At 29.1% G+C, this 18,345-nt stretch overlaps 3 protein-coding genes across 3 annotated transcripts; all 3 read left to right on the top strand.

Annotated features, from left to right (window-relative positions):
- The first annotated feature begins 431 nt into the window (after positions 1-431).
- Positions 432-2,799, top strand: LOC125818740 (60S ribosomal protein L15). The gene is made up of 4 exons (XM_049498251.1): positions 432-506; positions 1,358-1,524; positions 1,948-2,145; positions 2,371-2,799. Exons 1-4 carry the CDS (start codon positions 503-505, stop codon positions 2,614-2,616), a joined length of 615 nt encoding a protein of 204 aa, XP_049354208.1. The 5' UTR covers positions 432-502; the 3' UTR covers positions 2,617-2,799.
- Positions 2,800-9,546: 6,747 nt separating this feature from the next.
- On the top strand, positions 9,547-10,340 carry LOC125818741 (defensin J1-2-like). The gene is made up of 3 exons (XM_049498253.1): positions 9,547-9,610; positions 10,016-10,018; positions 10,183-10,340. Exons 1-3 carry the CDS (start codon positions 9,547-9,549, stop codon positions 10,338-10,340), a joined length of 225 nt encoding a protein of 74 aa, XP_049354210.1.
- Positions 10,341-13,642: 3,302 nt separating this feature from the next.
- Positions 13,643-14,557, top strand: LOC125818821 (defensin Ec-AMP-D1-like). Its single transcript, XM_049498339.1, has 2 exons — positions 13,643-13,706; positions 14,397-14,557. Exons 1-2 carry the CDS (start codon positions 13,643-13,645, stop codon positions 14,555-14,557), a joined length of 225 nt encoding a protein of 74 aa, XP_049354296.1.
- The last annotated feature ends 3,788 nt before the right edge of the window (positions 14,558-18,345 follow it).

Raw genomic sequence — 18,345 nt, 5'->3', positions numbered from 1 at the left:
AAAAGCTAAACCTTTGGCACAGTAGTAATGGGTTCGAACCTCAAATAACACAATTTTATGATGTTATCTATTTTGACAGCCACACACTATCATTTTTGAATACCCTTGATAAAATTTTTAGCTCCGCCACTACATACATACTCTAATGACTATACATATTTGAACTACGCCTAACATACATTGACATGCACAAGACATACACACAATATCACGACCCAAAATCTCATTATGAAATGTGTTTAGTTTAGGGATATATTTATCCAAATATTGGCTACTCAATGCAAATTGACTATTTTTTAAATAATTACGTTTTAAAAGAGTCCCCCTGAAACCGGCTATTTGTGCACTTTCCCCTCAATGAAATGAAATTGGATTTGGGCCAATTAATAACCAAAGGCCTATGGGCCGAAAAAACTAAGCCCAATGGAATCCTTTTATATTGCTTCTCCATCACAAAACCCTAATCTCCATTGTCGGGCAGCACTGAGGCTGAAGAGCAACAATGGGTATGTTTGTTCATTTTTACGTTTTCAGTAGTTTTTCTTTCTGCTCATACTTTGAAATATCTGTTAAACCGCCGAATTTGTATTGTAATTTGTTGAACTGAACAAAGGCAGATCTAGCGTTTGAATCACTGTATATTTATTTGCGTCTATGCACATAGAGATTTGTTCTTAGCGACTAGAGTTAAGTTGAATCGCAAGGTCCTTAAGGTGTAATAACAATTGCTACTTATTTTAGTTTTTTTGTTTTTTTACTCATCATGATCAATGCTATATCGTACAACTTTAGTCTTCTGCCATGAACAGTGTATTAAGAAGAAATAATGGATTCGTTCAAAATCTAGTTGTTTGTTGTGATAGCGGAATTGTTGTTGAAAAATATCTCTCAACTACAATTTTAGACATTGAGCTAGTCGAACACTTTGGGCATAAGTAACTTTAGATAGCAGCCCTGCGTTTTAAAGTGACTCATATTATCATGAGCAACGAGACGAGTATGAATAAAGCATCTAGTTTAACTCACATTACAAACCAATGTAGTTCAATTTTAAAGCACTTTTCTTTTGAGACCAAGTTAATAATTGGTCATGTGTAATATCATTACAGCTACAAGAAGTACAACACACCATTGTTTGTCGGGAACAAATGGTCTTAGTAGTAATAAAACCCATATACTACAAGTAGAATTTAAACTACTGCATATTCATTTTTGCTGTATATGCTTCATTTCCCTCAAAGATTGTCCTTTTTATTGCAAAAAGCTGTCATATTTGAAAATATGATTGGTCTTGTATTGTTTTGGATAATGGTATTGCTAGAATAGCTGTTGATGTTTGATTTTGGTGGAAACGTAGGTGCTTACACTTATGTGTCGGAGCTATGGAGAAAGAAACAGTCAGATGTTATGAGGTTCTTGCAAAGGGTGAGGTGCTGGGAGTACCGCCAGCTCCCATCTATTGTCCGTGTCACCAGGCCTACCCGTCCTGACAAGGCACGCCGCTTGGGTTACAAGGCCAAGCAGGTACATTTCTGCTGTGTCTAGCAATGTATTTAACCACAGATATATTTTGTCCGTAAAATAGTGAGTTTGGATATTTAGTGAAAATCAATTTTGAGATTTATGTTCTTCTCAACAGTGTTTATCCGTTAATCGTTTATGAACTTAAGTCTACTTTTATTTGGCTCACTTTTAGATACTATTTTATTTCTCGGTTATGTTTGAGACATTCGTTGGTGGATACTGAGATGCTTGTGCAATTGTGTTATTGTTCTACCTTTATGTGTAGTTTGTAGAAGCAAAACATAGAAACACCCTGTTTCTTGTATACCCCTTTAAAGGAAAAGTATTATGCAGAAGTCTTTCTTTTATAATGTTAATTCCACATTTGCTTCTTTTCCCATAGTGTGTACTTTAGAGTTGTGATTTAGACCATTATCTTTCCAGGGCTATGTGGTCTACCGTGTTCGTGTGAAACGTGGTGGAAGGAAGAGGCCAGTTTCCAAGGGTATTGTGTATGGTAAACCCACCAACCAGGGAGTCACCCAACTCAAATTCCAGCGCAGCAAGCGATCTGTTGCTGAGGAGCGTGCTGGTAGGAAATTGGGTGGTCTTAGAGTCCTCAATTCTTACTGGATTAATGAGGTATGTCTTTTAAACTTTTAACCTATTTCTTCTACTTGTGCATTTTTTATCTTCTCAGTGCATAGTTAATTGCATTTGTAATTAAGACAGAAATTCAGTCATATGGCGGTTGAATTTCTTTTATGAATATGCAAATACCACTTTGTAAATGGTTCTATTTCGCTGACTGAAACTTGGCTTGATGTTCGGAACGGAATTATATTATTCTTATCTTGTCTAATGCAGGATTCTACCTACAAGTACTTTGAGGTAATTTTGGTTGACCAAGCCCATGCTGCTATTCGCAACGATCCAAGGATCAACTGGATCTGCAACCCAGTGCATAAGCACAGAGAATTACGCGGTCTCACTTCGGCTGGTAAGAAATACAGAGGACTTCGAGGAAGAGGACATCTCCACCACAAAGCTCGCCCCTCAAGAAGGGCAACCTGGAAAAGGAACCAGACTCTATCTCTCCGCCGTTACCGTTGATCTGCTTGACCTTTCTGAGAGATTGTCGCTTTGCTTAATATTTTTGCATTATCTGGTTTTTAACCCCTTTATCTTGAGACATTCAAGTTGTTTACAATTTTGAACAACTAGTTTATGTTGTTGCTGAGGCCTGAGAGAGTTTACTGAATTCAAACAATAGTTTCTAGTAGATTTTGTGTTGAAGTGTCCATTTTCCTTGCTTATAATATTAATTGATTGAAGTAATGACTCTAAACAAGAAGTATCGTAGATGAATGATACAATTCGTATTCGTCAAATACAGTCTATATCTAGCTAGGGATGGCAATAGGTCGGGGCGAGTTACATGTGGGGCAGGGTGGGTTAGATATTTTGTGGGTGCGGGGTGGCGGTTTAAATGTATTTGGTCACAAATCATATGATAGTTTTTTTTTTTTGAATGGCCAAAAAAATTGAAAGAAGGAAAAAGTTTGTCACTATTTGCATTTTTTGCTTATTACATCAAATGTACCTAATTCAAAGCTACCAAAAAATATGCTATTGACATTTTTAAAAGATGAGTATCGAAAAATTGCATTTTAATGCAACACTAACAGGTTAATTTAGCTGTTAACATTTAACAAAATTCAAACTTTTAAGTTAAAAACTTGTATGCCTATCATTTGAAATGTTTTTAACTAAATATATGGGATGGGGCGGGGAGGGTTGAAAACAACTAATCATGCTATGTGGAGTGGGGCGGGACGGATCAAAATCTTAGCGGGTTTAAGCGGATTTGCCCCGCAACCGCCCCATTGCCATCCCTATATCTAGTCTCTCTCCCAAATCTCAATCTCATCTTTCCTCTATCTCACTCATGCATGCCTCTTCCCTTCCTATAACAAGTATATATCAAATACAATTTGTATTAGCTTGTATGCATTAAATTGCAGTCTTTGCTTCTCTCCTTTAACTTTCGTTATACAACTTGCATCTATTGTCTCTCTCGAATCTTACTTGCCTCTCTCTTCTATTTCTCAATCTCATCTCTCCTGTCACTCTCGCCTGCCTCTCACCTTCCTCTAACAACAAGGATGTGTCAAATATGATTTGTATGCATTAGATTGCATTTGTTGCTTCTCTCCTTTAGTTTTCATTATACAACTTGCCTCTACCATCACTCCCGAATCGTACTTGCCTCTCTCTTCTCTCTCTCAATATCTTATCTCCTCTCACTCTCGCTTGCCTCTCACCTTCCTCTAACAACAAGTATGTATCAAATACAATTTGTATAGCATGTATGCATCAGATTGCAGTCGTTGCCTCTCTCCTTCTAATGGTAGCTTTCGTTATACAACTTGCATCTACCATCTCTCCCAAACTAACTTGCCTCTCTCTCCTCTCTCAATCTCATCTCTCCTCTCATTGCCTCTCACCTTCCTTTAACAACAAGTATATATCAAATACAATCTGTATGCATCAGATTGCATTCGTTGCCTCTCTCCTTCTTCTAACTTTAGCTTCCATTATATTACTTGCATCTAGCATCTCTCCCGAATCTTACTTGCCTTTCTCCTCTCTCTCAATCTCGCTCACATCTCTCCTTCTTCTAACTACAATTATGACTCGTAATTAGACAAACTATAGCTATAAATCTCTAATTAAGCCTAAACTATGATAATTTTTTATAAAGTTCCTCAACCGTCTTTTATATGTTTTAAATGAGTAGCCCAACTACAAAGCCCAAATTATCAAGAATTCTGACCCGACATAGTAATTGGGAGTATCCAGAATGTTCTACACCAAATACATTCGACATAGTCTACAATCTTTTTGTTTTATAGACATTTTTGAATTATCCTTTAGTTTGTTAAAATGTAAATCGCAACCCTCCTTAATAAGAGTTTTTGAGTTTGAGCCATGAATATGAAAAATTATTGATAGAAAGCGCTACATGTAGATGGGGCTATACCCGATGAGAATCCGATATAATAGAACTCCAATACAAGTATTGAACAACAGATGAGAAGAAAAAAAAAAAAGTAAGCAATCACAATAGAATAGCCATAGGAAAATTATTTTTGAGGTGTTTCACACCCTTTAAGCAAAGTAACATTTTTTTCAAATTGTAATTATGTCCAAACACAACTCTAATTTCTAATATCGTTTTTAACTTCTTTTTTTTCGAAAAAAAAAAACACATTTTTTTTATTTCCAAAACGTACAATTAATTATTTCACTCTTTGAAATGCCGATTCAATCACACAGCTTTACAAGAAATCAGAAAAAAAGTTTGCCTCTAAAAGTGAATATTCACACGTTCATGTTTTTTTCTGTTTTAGCTCTTTATGTCTTTCTTTTATTTATTTTATTATTTTTGGTGGGGATAAAGAAAGATTTTGCTAAAATGGGAAAATCTATTCAATTTTTATAATTCTGAACACTGAATGAAAACGTTGAGAAGATTCAATTTCCAAGTAGGAATGCATAGGTTTTTTTTCATAGTACATTATTTCGCTTCTTGAATTATTGGGTCAAGATGCCCTACGACTTTAATAATATTTAAATTAAATCCACTATCCTAGTAGTAATATATTATTGGAAGATTTCATGATATGTTTTAATTTCACACTATCAAAAAAACATTATTTTTCTACTAAAAAACATTTAATGCCTATTCCCACAAATATTTTAATTGAATCTGTAACAAAGGAAAAGAGAATAATGTTTTCACATGAAAAAATTGAAAAGTTTTTCACTATTTTAATAAGAATCTATTTCTCACTATGCATTTTTCTAATAAGTTGGTTAAATGAAAAATGAATAGGAAAATTATGTTTTATATTACACAAATTTTCTATTAATTTACGATGGGAGAAACCTTTCGTTTCTAATAATGTGAGAACCAAAAGAAAAAACCAACAAGAAAAAGAAGAATAAAAAAACAAGGACGTATTGTTGTTAAGACCTCAATTCCTAGGTCAATAATAGGAAAAAGTTTGGTGAAAAGTTGTGATTTGAGTATAATTCTAGGTTTACTTAAAAATGTTGTAAGTAATTCAATCTCTCAAAGAATTGTTGACACTCAATCATGTTATCTATACGTTAAATACTTTTTACTCAATTGTATCAAGGCCTATAACTTCTGGTCTAAGAAAAGTTACAATTATGCATTCCAAATTTATGGGTTGCCATATTTTTTTGATATATTTGTACTCTCCATTCAATTTTATTGATATATTTATCCTTAATTTTATTCTCATATTTAGCATCTTAAGTGATACCTAATGCGTGTATATAATTTTATTCTAATTTCTTCCAATATAACCCTTCTATCCAACTTATCTAACCTAATAAATTAATTTTTTAGTTGAATTAAACAAATAAATGTGAGTAAAAGATAAAACTCAATTATGCCGTGTTTACCAACTATAAAAAGGAAGAGAAAAGAAAAATGGTTAACTCTCTTTGACAAAAACTTTATCACTTTTTATATCTCTCGTTCCTTTTATCCTCTAATTTCAACTCAAATTATCTCACATTTCTAATTTATTTTCAATTGTATTTCAGGAAACAGGTTTTACATATTGAAGTCCAAGAATTATAATTTACAGATTTAAGTTCGGACTAAAAGTGATAATCATGCGATACAAGTTTATTCGAGTGTTGATTGGAGGAGGACGTGAAGAAATCACTATTGAAAAAAAATTCCAGTCATTATCTACTTTGCAAGTTAATGTTAGTTGTAGAATTAGTATCGAAATCATATCTTAGATATAAGTTTTGTTTTTATTTTTTCAAAAATAAATAAATATCATTTATTTCTTTTTAGTTTAGCTTTTAATCTTAATTTAGTTTTTCTTATAACATATTGGTCTAGAATTAATTATTCTAATAGTTAAAAAAATGGAAAAAGAAAATTAAAACAATAATCAATAAGGGCACTTGACTAAAGGAAAGTTCTAGGATGACATAGTCAGAAACAAATTGTAACATGGAAACAAGAATGGGATATAATAAACTTTTGTATGCTATTAGTTTTTCATATATCAAATTTCTTCGAATTTTTTTTGTATTTATTTTTTTAAATGACAATCATTTGCACCCTTAACTTTGGTTTAAAAATCAAATTTCTTTCTCAATTTTTAAAAATAATCATTCTCCTCCCTTTTTCATATGAAAGTTTATTTTACCCTTATCATTTTTTGTCTTCCATCTATGTAACATCTTTTTAAAAATATATATAATATTTGTTTACATATGTATTTATAGATTTTTATTTTAGTTTATTAACCTTAATATAAGCTTAAATGACTACATTTTAAAATCACAATAATTATGAAAGATTTTTTTTTTTAAAAAAAACACAACATGAATACACAAAAAAAATATCATATCAAAATAAATTTGTCAAACTAACATACAACTATAACAACAATAATATCCGGTATAATCCCACAAATTAATATAATATTAATAATGATTAAAAAAAGTAGCAAACACACATAATTTTTCTTGCATTTTTATAGAGCAACTTTCACATATAACAAACATAAAAATTATATTTGTATGTTAGAGCTATAGTTTGCATAATTGCGCTCCATAGCAAATTTTATGTTTGTTATGGAGCTTTTGATTTGTATAATTAGCTATAAACATCCAATTTTATACAAATTGTTCAATTTTGTATAAACTCATTTATACATTGTAATTTGTATAATAAGATCTGTATTTGTATAATTATAAGTGTATAGGATAAAAATATATGTATTTGTATTGGTATATAAACTTTTCTCTCGCTTTGTACAAACACAAACGCATTTTATACAGTTTATACCGAAATGTATAAAATGGCTAATTGTATATCGAATTAGATGGCAAAAAAAGGGGATGTTTGCTGCGAATTACAATTAAAATAAACTGTGGCTATAACATTTAATTTGAATTAATAGTTTGCTATTTCATACCATTTTCCCTTTTTTATATTTGTTCAACACAATTTATGTGTAAATATATTTTCTCTCTCTTGTTAGTTGTAGAAAGTTCTTGTTTTAAAGCAGAAAAGTACATAAATGGCCCACTTGTCCATGTGTCAAAAAATAAATTGAGTCTCACACGCCCAATTCTATTAAGTATAACGATTTTTTTTGTAAATAGCTAAGAGATAAAATTTAATTAGCCTTCATAGTTACAGTGTTTACCTAATTACGCTTCATTGTTTTGCTATAAATACTTTTGTTTGTATATTTTGTGTGCATTTAATAATTTATACAATTCGACTTTCATTTTTTTCTTGAGGCATGGATTCCATTAATATAAATCTAAGCTATTTGTATTAAAAAAAAATGGACAAAGAACAAACCTGATAAGTTTTTGAATACTTAAAGGACTAAAATCGATAAGTTTATAGTTAAGGGACTAAAATCGGTAAGTGTATAGTTAAGGGACTAAAACTGATTGAATAGTTAAAGGACTAAATCCGTTAAGTGTATAATTAAGGGACCATTTTAGACCTATTCCTATAGTTAAGGGACTATTTATGTCATTTTCTCGAACAAACTGATATGTAGTCACTAACAACAAACTCTTATTAAAAGCCTGAGCTAGCTTTGAAACGTTTGGAATTTAAGGAAATAAAGTTGAAAGTAAAGATAGAGTTATGCCTGATTATACTTTTTGCAAAGAATATTTGAAATAATCTTCATACTTGTATATAATTAAATATAACTTAATTATTATGAACAAATATTAATTTCTAAATAAATTAAAAATATTCCAAAAAAATAATTGATGGCCAAACGAGATTAATTATTTCACTTTTAAAAAGCTAGATAGAATGTAGATCCGATCACACACCTTTTTAGTCCTCTAAAGTGAATATTCACACGTTTATGTTTTTCCTTTTTAGCTTTTTATATCTTTCTTTTATTTATTTTATTATTTTTGGTAGGGTTAAAGGAAGATTTTGCTAAAATGGGAAATATATTCAATCCCAAAAGATTTTTAATAACCTATAAGAGCAAGAATTAGTGCATATTGAGTTGTCATAATTCAATATAGTAGGTGTACATATTATTCTTTAACCTTTATAAGGATTAATCTAAGGTATATATGTTGGTGATAAAAATATTTTATATTATTTGTAACTTTTAACTTGTGATAGCATATTATTGTTATTATTACTTATCACTTTTTTTTTTTTTTTTTTATCATTTTACAAATGAGCTTAAATTATATACACTCCCAGGGTAAATGTTTTTCTATATTATAAAAACGAGTAGTTTAAAAGATATATACATGTTAACCTACTTAAAATATAAAATTTGTAATCTCGAAATTAAGAGAAAGTATTTGTAATAATAAGCAAAGACAGCCTCATAGTATAAAAATCTCTTACATATAGTGACGCTGTGACGGTACCATAATATAACTTAAACTCATTACTAATTAACGAAATCATCTTCGAGATTTACTAGCATTCAAGGGTATGGGCTAGTGTTAATGAAGTGAAATAAGAACAATAAAATTTAAATTAAATTTCCAGCTTGCCAAAATAATGCTAGGTAATTTTTTATATATGCAGCTTAAGCCTTAGACGTGGACATAGTTATCTTACATATGTGTTAGCAGAAGATAACATCTATTACATATATAAAATTAGACTAAATATGCGTATAACTGACCTGAATATCATAATTATCGAAAAATTACTTAAATAGTATAGTAATATATATATATATATATATATATATATATATATATATTGTGTACATTCTTAACTTTATTCTAGATCATTCAAAGTAAGCCAACCCACCACCCACAGTTTAAATAATACTATACTATTTAGCCCACTGCCCATACATAAGACTACTACTATATAAAGACTTGTTTTTATTGATGGTTTCATCACTCTTAATTAATTTCTACAAATAATAGTAATCTTTATTATTTTTCACATAAAAAGAAAAAAATATGTCGGGGTTTAAGAAATTGTTGGCAACTTTTTTTCTTGTGCTAATGCTGGTTTTTGCTACTGGTATTTTTCTTTTACTTACATTTGATTTTTCTTATGTTACAATTACCTAGGTTATATATATATATATATATATATTTATTTATTTATTTTTTTTGCTTGTTTTGATGGATTCTAGAATTTTAAAGAAAGATCATGTGTGATAATTTCAAAAAAGAAATTTTGGATGAGAATTATATGCATATTTCATTAGTAAAAAAAATCAGAAATTAGCGACGAACAAAACTTTTCATTAAATAAAAAAAAATTGAGAAAAAATTAAAACATTTGACATATATATATATATATATATATCAAATGTATTCTTTACTTCCTTATAATGCAAGAATATTGAAAATGAAAAAAAAAATATGTAATAAGGAATTTTTACGCTATTAACCTTATGCAGCGTCAATCTAAATTAATAAGGCAGTTGTATTTCAAATGTCAAATAGTTAAACTAACAAAAGATCACAAGTGGTAAAACTCTTTAAAATTCAACAACTTATGTATACTAACAAAATAAATACTACAACTTTTATATTATTATAATTTAACTTATTATAACAAATTTACGTTTGACGTAACTTTTACAGAACTGGCTGAGGGAAGGACTTGCGAGTCCCAAAGTCACAAGTATAAGGGGCCGTGCGTGAGGAAGAGCAATTGTGCTAATGTTTGTCAGACTGAAGGCTTTACTGGTGGTCACTGTCGTGGTGTCCGTCGCCGTTGCTTCTGCACTAAACACTGCTAAATTAATTAATATTATTTCGCGAATTAATTGACATCTTATTTGAGTGTTTTTTTAAAATAAAATATAAATAATGGATGTTTTTTTTTTTTTTTTGCTGTTTGATTTTCATCGTAATAATAAGTAAGAAATCAAAATGTATGTACTCGGAAATTGATCTTTTCAGTTTCTGAAATTTGATGGTTTTGGTTAATTAATAGAGTGTGTTGTTATTAGAGTCAATTTTTTTCCATTTATTTACACAATCTTAGCTTATTTTAACTTTTTATTCCTTAAATGTATGTAACTAGCCATTTTAACTTTTTAAATTTAACATGGAAATTGTAACTAGCCAAAATGAAATTAACTGGGAATAATTAAATATAGAAGAACAATATGTGAAAATTCAAACAAAAAATAATTGGGTTTATGTATCTCCTTCACCCGATACATAGCAAACGATACATAAGTTATGCATCAGATACATAACTACAAACCAAATTCATATTGAATTAGGTTTGAAATAATTGGGGTTATGTATCAACAATAACAGTTATACCAGATACACTGTACACAAATAAAATTGTAATGTATAGGTGGAGTGATGTATCCAAATATTAAGAGAGAGAAGAAAAAAGGGATTATTTTTTTTGGTAATTAATCCAAATAGTAGGAAATTTTAGAGATTATATTATGTTAAGTCATGTAATTATAAATTTTATTAAAGTTCATAAACATGATTATACCATCTTTGATTAACTAAAAGAAGGTACTCAACTCTTCTTGCAAACGATATTTCTAATCAAATTTTTAATCATAAAATATAATAAAAAATATTAGTGCTTTCTTCACCATATAATAAAATATAATAATGTACAAAAATCAAAAGTGTGAAATAACAATTTGAAAAATTGTATCATGTATTTTGAGAACCAAAAGCAAAAACCATCTAGAAGAAAAGAAAAACATATTAATCGCGATAATTGAATTTCTTCAAATCATTTGCCTTATAGTAAGAAAAGTGAAATTTGATTCATAAAATAAATATTATATAAATAAAATAAAAAATTGGCTAGGTTATCTACAGAACAAACTGTCATGTAGTCACTAACAACAAACTCTTATTAAAAGCATGAGCTAGCTTTGAAACGTTCGGAATTTAAGGAAATAAAGTTGAAAGTAAAGATAAAATTATGCCTGATTATACTTTTTGCAAAGAATATTTGAAATAATCTTCATACTTAAATATAGTTAAATATAACTTAATTATTATGAACAAATATTAATTTCTAAATAAATTAAAAATATTCCAAAAAAATAATTGATGGCCAAACGAGATTAATTATTTTACACTTTATAAAAGCTTAGATAGAATGTAGATCCGATCACACACCTTTTTTAGGCCTCTAAAGTGAATAAAACACTTTTATATTTTTCCTTTTTGGCTCATTATATCTTTCTTTTATTTATTTTATTATTTTTGGTGGGGATAAAGGAAGATTTTGCTAAAATAGGAAAATATATTCAATCCCAAAAGATTTTTAAAAAGCAAGAATTAGTGCATATTGAGCTGTCATAATTCAATATAGTAGGTGTACATATTCTTCTTTAACCTTTATAAGGATTAATTTAAGGTATATATGTTGGTAGCAAAAATAATTTTATATTATTGGTTAATTTTAATTTGTAATAGCTTATTACTTATCACTTTTTTATTTTATTTTTATCATTTTACAAATGAGCATAAATTATATAAACTCTCAGGGTAAATGTTTTTCTATATTATATAAACGAGTAGTTTAAAAGATATCTACATGTAAGCCTTCTTAAAATATAAAATTTGTAATCTCGAAATTAAGAGAAAGTATTTGTAATAATAAGCCTTACAACCTCATAGTATAAAAATATCGTATATATAGTGGCGTTGTGACGGTATCATAATATAACTTAAACTCATTACTAATTAACGAAATCATCTTCGGGATTTACTTGCATTCAAGGGCGTCGGCTACTGTTAATGAAGTGAAATAAGAACGATAAAATTTAAATTAAATTTTCAATTAGCCAAAATAATGCTAGGTAATTTTTTATATATGCTTAAGACTTAGACGTGGACATAGTTATCTTATATATGTGTTAGCAGAAGATAACATATATATATATATATATCACATATATAAAATTAGACTAAATATGTGTATAAACTGATATGAACATCATAATTATCAAAAAATTACTTAAAATTACTTCAATAGTACAATAATATATATATATATATGTGTGTGTGTGTGTGTGTGTGTGTGTGTTTGTGTGTGTGTGTGTTAACAGGGGCGGCTCAACAGATCTCGTGGCCTAAGGCAAAATCATATTAAGAGGCCCTTAAATTTATTTTATAAAGTTTATACACTAACAAAAAAAAATTATTTTCTACACAATAGATTAATCATTTAAGACAAAAATAACAATTTTCACACACAAAAAGAAAAGGAAGAAGAGTACAAAAAATAAAGTGATGGATTATCGATGTTAAGCTTCAAAATTCAAATTTAAACTTTAATTTGGCTATCATCACAAATAAGAAAAAGAAAAGAACATATATAACTTAATAGTTGAAGTTTTGAACATGGATAGTAACAAAAAGATATACACCTTCTTATCAAATATGTGATCAATTTAAATGATATAATTCATTCCATTGAGTAGCATTCATTGGTGAATAGCTAAAACAAATTATAAAATTTTCATATAATATATTAAATTAAAACGAATAGGAAACTTGTGCATGAATGTTTTTGTGTTCACGCAGTTTAAGAAAAGGTTGAAAAAAATTCATTATGTTATCAATATATATAACTTAGCTCCTATATAAAAATGATAAAATTTAAAATTGGAAGTTAAAACAAATATATCAAATAATGAGTGAAAAGATTATGAGAATTTATGAACTTATTGATAAAAAATACTCTCAAACAAATTATAATAAAAAATATACAATAACAATTTTATTTATATAAATTATATTAATATATAATAAAATCAATAACAATAATTTAAATAAATTTGGGGCCTTCAAATTTTTGAGGCCTAAGGCAATGGCCTCACTGGCCAAGCCTTCAGAGCCGCCCCTGTGTGTGTATTGTTAACTTTATTCTAGATCATTCAAAGTAAGCCAACCCACCACCCACAGTTTAAATAATACTATACCATTTAGCCCACTGCCCATACTATATATATATAGACTTGTTTATATTGATGGTTCATCACTCTTAATTAATTTCCACAAATAATATTGATCTTTATTGTTTTTCACACAGAAAGAAAAGAGTATGGCTGACTTTAAGAAATTGTTGGCAGCTTTTTTTCTTGTGCTAGTGCTGGTTTTTGCTATTGGTATTTTTCTTTTACTTACATAATAATTTGATTTTTTCTTATGTTTTAGGTTATGCAGTGAAATTAATTTTATTTCCTTTATTATATATATATGCTTGTTTTGGTAGAATTTAGAATTTTAAAGAAAGATCATGTGTGATAATTTCAAAAAAGATGTAAAAGAAATATATATATATATATATATACACGCTTGTTTTGGTAACTAGAATTTAGAATTTTAAAGAAAGATCATGTGTGATAATTTCAAAAAAGATGTAAAAGAAATTTTGGATGAGAATTATAAGCATATTTCATTAGTAAAAAAATAATAATAAGAAATTAGCGATGAACAAAATTTTTCATTAAACAAAAGAAATTAAGAAAAAATTAAAACATTTGACATATACCAAATCTATTCTTAAAATTAAAGTACTTCCATGTAATGCAAGAATATTGAAAATGAAAAAAATATGTAATAAGAAATTTTTACGCTATTTACCTTATGCAGCGTCAATCTAAATTAACAAGGCTATTGTATTTCAAATATCAAATAGTTAAACTAACAAAAGAGACACAAGTGGTAAAACTCTTTAAAATTCAACAACTTATGTTTACAAACAAAATAAACACTATAATTTTTATGTTATTATTATTATTATTATTATAATTTAACTTATTATAACAAATTTACGGGTGATGTAATTTTTACAGAACTGGCGGAGGTATGGACCTGCGAGTCCCCAAGTCACAAGTATAAGGGGCCGTGCGTGAGGAAGCAGAGCAACTGTGCTGCTGTTTGTCAGACTGAAGGCTTTACTGGTGGTCATTGCCGTGGTTTCCGTCGCCGTTGCTTCTGCACCAAAAAATGCTAAATTAATTAATATTACTTATAAATAATGGATGTTTTTTTTTTTTTTGCTGTTTGATTTTCATCGTAAAAATTAGTAAGAAACCAAAATGTATGTACTCGGAAATTGATCTTTTCAGTTTCTGAAATTTGATGGTTTTGGTTAATTAATTGAGTGTGTTGTTATTAGAGTCAATTTTTTTCCATTTATTTACACAATCTTAGCTTATTTTAACTTTTTATTCCTTAAATGTATGTAACTAGCCATTTTAACTTTTTAAATTTAACATGGAAATTGTAACTAGCCAAAATGAAATTAACTGGGAATAATTAAATATAGAAGAACAATATGTGAAAATTCAAACAAAAAATAATTTTGGAATAATAGTTCTTGAGTAAATTGATGGTGATCACATGACCCTAACTTCATACCTAAACTATTGATTGTTGATCACAGGACCTCCCTCGACTATTAATTATCATGAACTCATATTAAAATACTCCTCAGAGAAATAATACATGTTACATGAATATTGAACTCCAAAAACTCCTGCAAAGTGGTAGTACACGTGAATTTTTTTGTGTGTGAGTAGGTTACCCTCCCCCTCCCAAACTATCATTGTTTACGAGTTTCATACCTAAATTATTGGGTATTCATTGAATCCCTTGAACTATCATAAATTGATTGTGCCACGTGAGATTCATTTTTATGACTTTTTTCATCTTTCACGTGTCTCTCACAAGTTATCCCAAACATTTTGATATACATTCAATCAAGGGTTATAATCCAAATTGAGTTATAGTTCAAAGGGATAACATAAACACTTATTAGTACTTTAGATGTGAAACTCGCAAAATACTGATATTTTAGAAAGATTTAAACATAATCGCTCTTTACTTTTCTTTCATTTCCCTTCAATCTAAGCAAATTATTATTTTGTATTTTGGGCATGGAATCGACCCAATAATCATGGGCTTGGTACCTATGGCTTAGGCCCAATTTTTCAGTACCACACTTGCACTTATCCAACTCATAAAATGAGCTGCTAAAATGAAAATTGAAAATCTTTTTTTCTTATTAAGAAGTTTAATACTATATTTAATTATTCGACAATAATAATTAACGTTATCCCAAACTGAATTTTCACAGTGTCAAGAAAATCTTAATAGCTAAGTTGGTTGGCTACTTGAACTTTCATCTTACTAGTGAGGGCTCAATTGCCTACCTTATAATCCCCTCATCCATTTCTACTTCCCCTACCCCCAATTTGAAGAAAAAAGTTTTCATTGTGTCGTCAACCGATTGTTAGTGGATAAAGTGTACGCATCCAGACTGAAAATCCCCATGTGGTTCGAAAGATACAGAGTTGATGAGAAGACTTTTCTAAGAGCCTGGTATGGTTCTTTAAGTTCTACATCTAGAGACAGCTGAAACAAACCTTAGTCTTACCTTATGAAGATAGAGAGACTATTTCTAAAAAACTCTTGACGTATGTAACTTATTTTTAGTGTATAGTTGAAGCATTATTAACTTTTTAAAAGTAAATCTAAGCACCGTAAAATATTCTACAATATGCAATTTCTCACACTTGCTAAAATGAAAAACTAAAACGATGTGCGTCTCATAATACCTTTTAATGGTCTTTCAATATAATACTGTACTAAAAATACATATAACTAACATCTATACGCACAGAAAAAAAAATTAATTCATTAAAAGATTTTTGTTCATGTTGGCGATTTCTGATGTAAATTAGGCGGGTCATCCCCCCTTCCTACGGATTCCCCCCACCGACCCAGTGACACATCAACCATGCCCCTTCTCTTTCTATGATCATAAAGCTCCCTGATCCTTTTATTTGACTTTCATCCTCCTGAATAAGTAAGACCCCGCTCTTTCCAATTCAAAAAAAAAGAGGGGCGAAGTGGCCGTTTGAATGGCGAAGGCCTATATATATGCTACAGTAAGCAAAAAAGTAGATTAAGGTTACGAAGCCACTTAATCGAACTAGAAAACTATAAAGAAAGGGATGTTAACTTTTGTAATCTATGGACAATATATGACTAAACATAAACTTTTGCCAACCTCTTACTTATATAACAAAACATGTCATTCAGGTGAAAATACAAGATTTGGGGTGTCATAGTTCAAATCACTATACAATCAACATGAATTGGGGTGAGATGGTTAGATTTTTCCTTGACCCTTGACCAAAATTCATGGATTGGGGTGAGATGGTTTGATTCCCTCGATCCTTAACCAAAAGTCTAATGTTCAAACTCTTGGAATTGATTTTTTAAATTAAAAGTATTGTCCTAAATTACTTCTATGACATAAATTTCTTATATATATATATTTATTTATTTTTTATTTTTATTTTTTTATCATTGAATATTCCCGAATGGACATAAACGTACATAACTAAAATCCTAGTATTATAGTTCCTATATATACAACACTCAAATACATCAGTAAGAACCATAATGTATTTATGAACACATAATTTAAAGTTCAGATAAAAGATTGGTTGATCAGATAGTTAACACCTTTTATGAGTGAAATCGATCAAATAGCAATTCAAATGAGTGAAACTGATCAAATAGTATAATCCGACAGAGTCAGGAATGTGACGAAGGGCATAGAAAGGAAACTTAAGCTGACACACTATATATAACTTTTATCGCTAAACAATAAATTAAAAATGCAAACTTTTAAAATCAAAGTCAATATTGCCAACCTGTTATGGAATAACCTTCCATTGTGTGAATTGCATAGAATACTATATTTGAATTTTTGTCATAAAAAATAGACCATAGGATTCCCAACCCTAATTCCTTGAAAAATGTATTGCAAATAATTATATTAATAATCATGCATGTGATTATATAGCTGTGATCTTTGACCTTATTACAATTATTTATCTTGAACAATATTCCTACCTAAAAGTCTTAAATTAGAGCTTTTTCCATTCTCTAGGTAACATTCTATCCCTTTTTTGTTTAATTAACAATATTCAAACATGGCTACTAATTTGGTCAAGTAAAATTGACCAAATGAGAAAACACAACTTTTATTTTGTCAAAGATCAATTTATAGTAGCTAGCAGGTTGTTTGTCAGAATCGTTCATGCAAATAAATAAAATTTTTAATACTTATAAAAATAAGGGGAATTTACATTTAAGGGTGTGTTTGGTTTTCAAGGAAATTTTTATTTTTTTTTGGAAAATAAATATGCTTTATACATATTTTCTAGCATTTGATAAGTAACCAAAAAAAATATTACTTCACACAAACAATTATATGTTATCTAGAAAAATACTGTAAGATCAGATAAAGCGGGCAGGGAGTAGGGGTTCATGGTTTTGGGGGTGGAATATAGTCAAGTGGTGGGGGGTTGGGGCATCCGGTGGGTAAAAAGGAAACAATGAACTTAAAATATCATTTCAATCATGGTAAGCAACTTGTTTTCCTAAAGAAAATATTTTTCAACAGTGGATCAACCAAATTACATGAAAAATTTGAATATATATTCTGAAAAATATTTCATACCAAAAACAACACCCATATATTTTTATTTGGAAACCTACTAAAAGAAAAAAGTTAAAAGGTTTTCAATGCAAGGCAATAGAAAATTATTATTTTTTTCCTTTGTTCCTACCCTTCCCAAGTTTAAAACAAGAAGAAAATAGTACTTGTTGGGATCCAATTTTGGATTATTACTTCAAATTAGCATAATATAAGAAATTAAATGTCACATCAAACATCCATAATTGACCTATTTTGTGCACGAGTGTTTTATCACAATGTTGCAT

This window comes from Solanum verrucosum, unplaced genomic scaffold (assembly GCF_900185275.1).
Source record: "Solanum verrucosum unplaced genomic scaffold, falcon-dt-bn FXZP01000252.1, whole genome shotgun sequence".
Taxonomy (NCBI): Eukaryota; Viridiplantae; Streptophyta; class Magnoliopsida; order Solanales; family Solanaceae; genus Solanum; species Solanum verrucosum.
The sequence above is the reverse complement of the archived record's forward strand: the minus strand, read 5'-3'. Positions and strand labels throughout refer to the sequence as shown.

Bases quoted from the DNA above. Each gene is read 5' to 3' on its own strand.
- LOC125818741 (XM_049498253.1), top strand. From the start codon at position 9,547: ATGTCGGGGTTTAAGAAATTGTTGGCAACTTTTTTTCTTGTGCTAATG.
- LOC125818821 (XM_049498339.1), top strand. From the start codon at position 13,643: ATGGCTGACTTTAAGAAATTGTTGGCAGCTTTTTTTCTTGTGCTAGTG. The intron at 13,707-14,396 runs GTATTTTTCTTT...TAATTTTTACAG, and splicing joins AGTGCTGGTTTTTGCTATTG to AACTGGCGGAGGTATGGACC.
- LOC125818740 (XM_049498251.1), top strand. The intron at 1,525-1,947 runs GTACATTTCTGC...TTATCTTTCCAG, and splicing joins TGGGTTACAAGGCCAAGCAG to GGCTATGTGGTCTACCGTGT. The intron at 2,146-2,370 runs GTATGTCTTTTA...TGTCTAATGCAG, and splicing joins ATTCTTACTGGATTAATGAG to GATTCTACCTACAAGTACTT.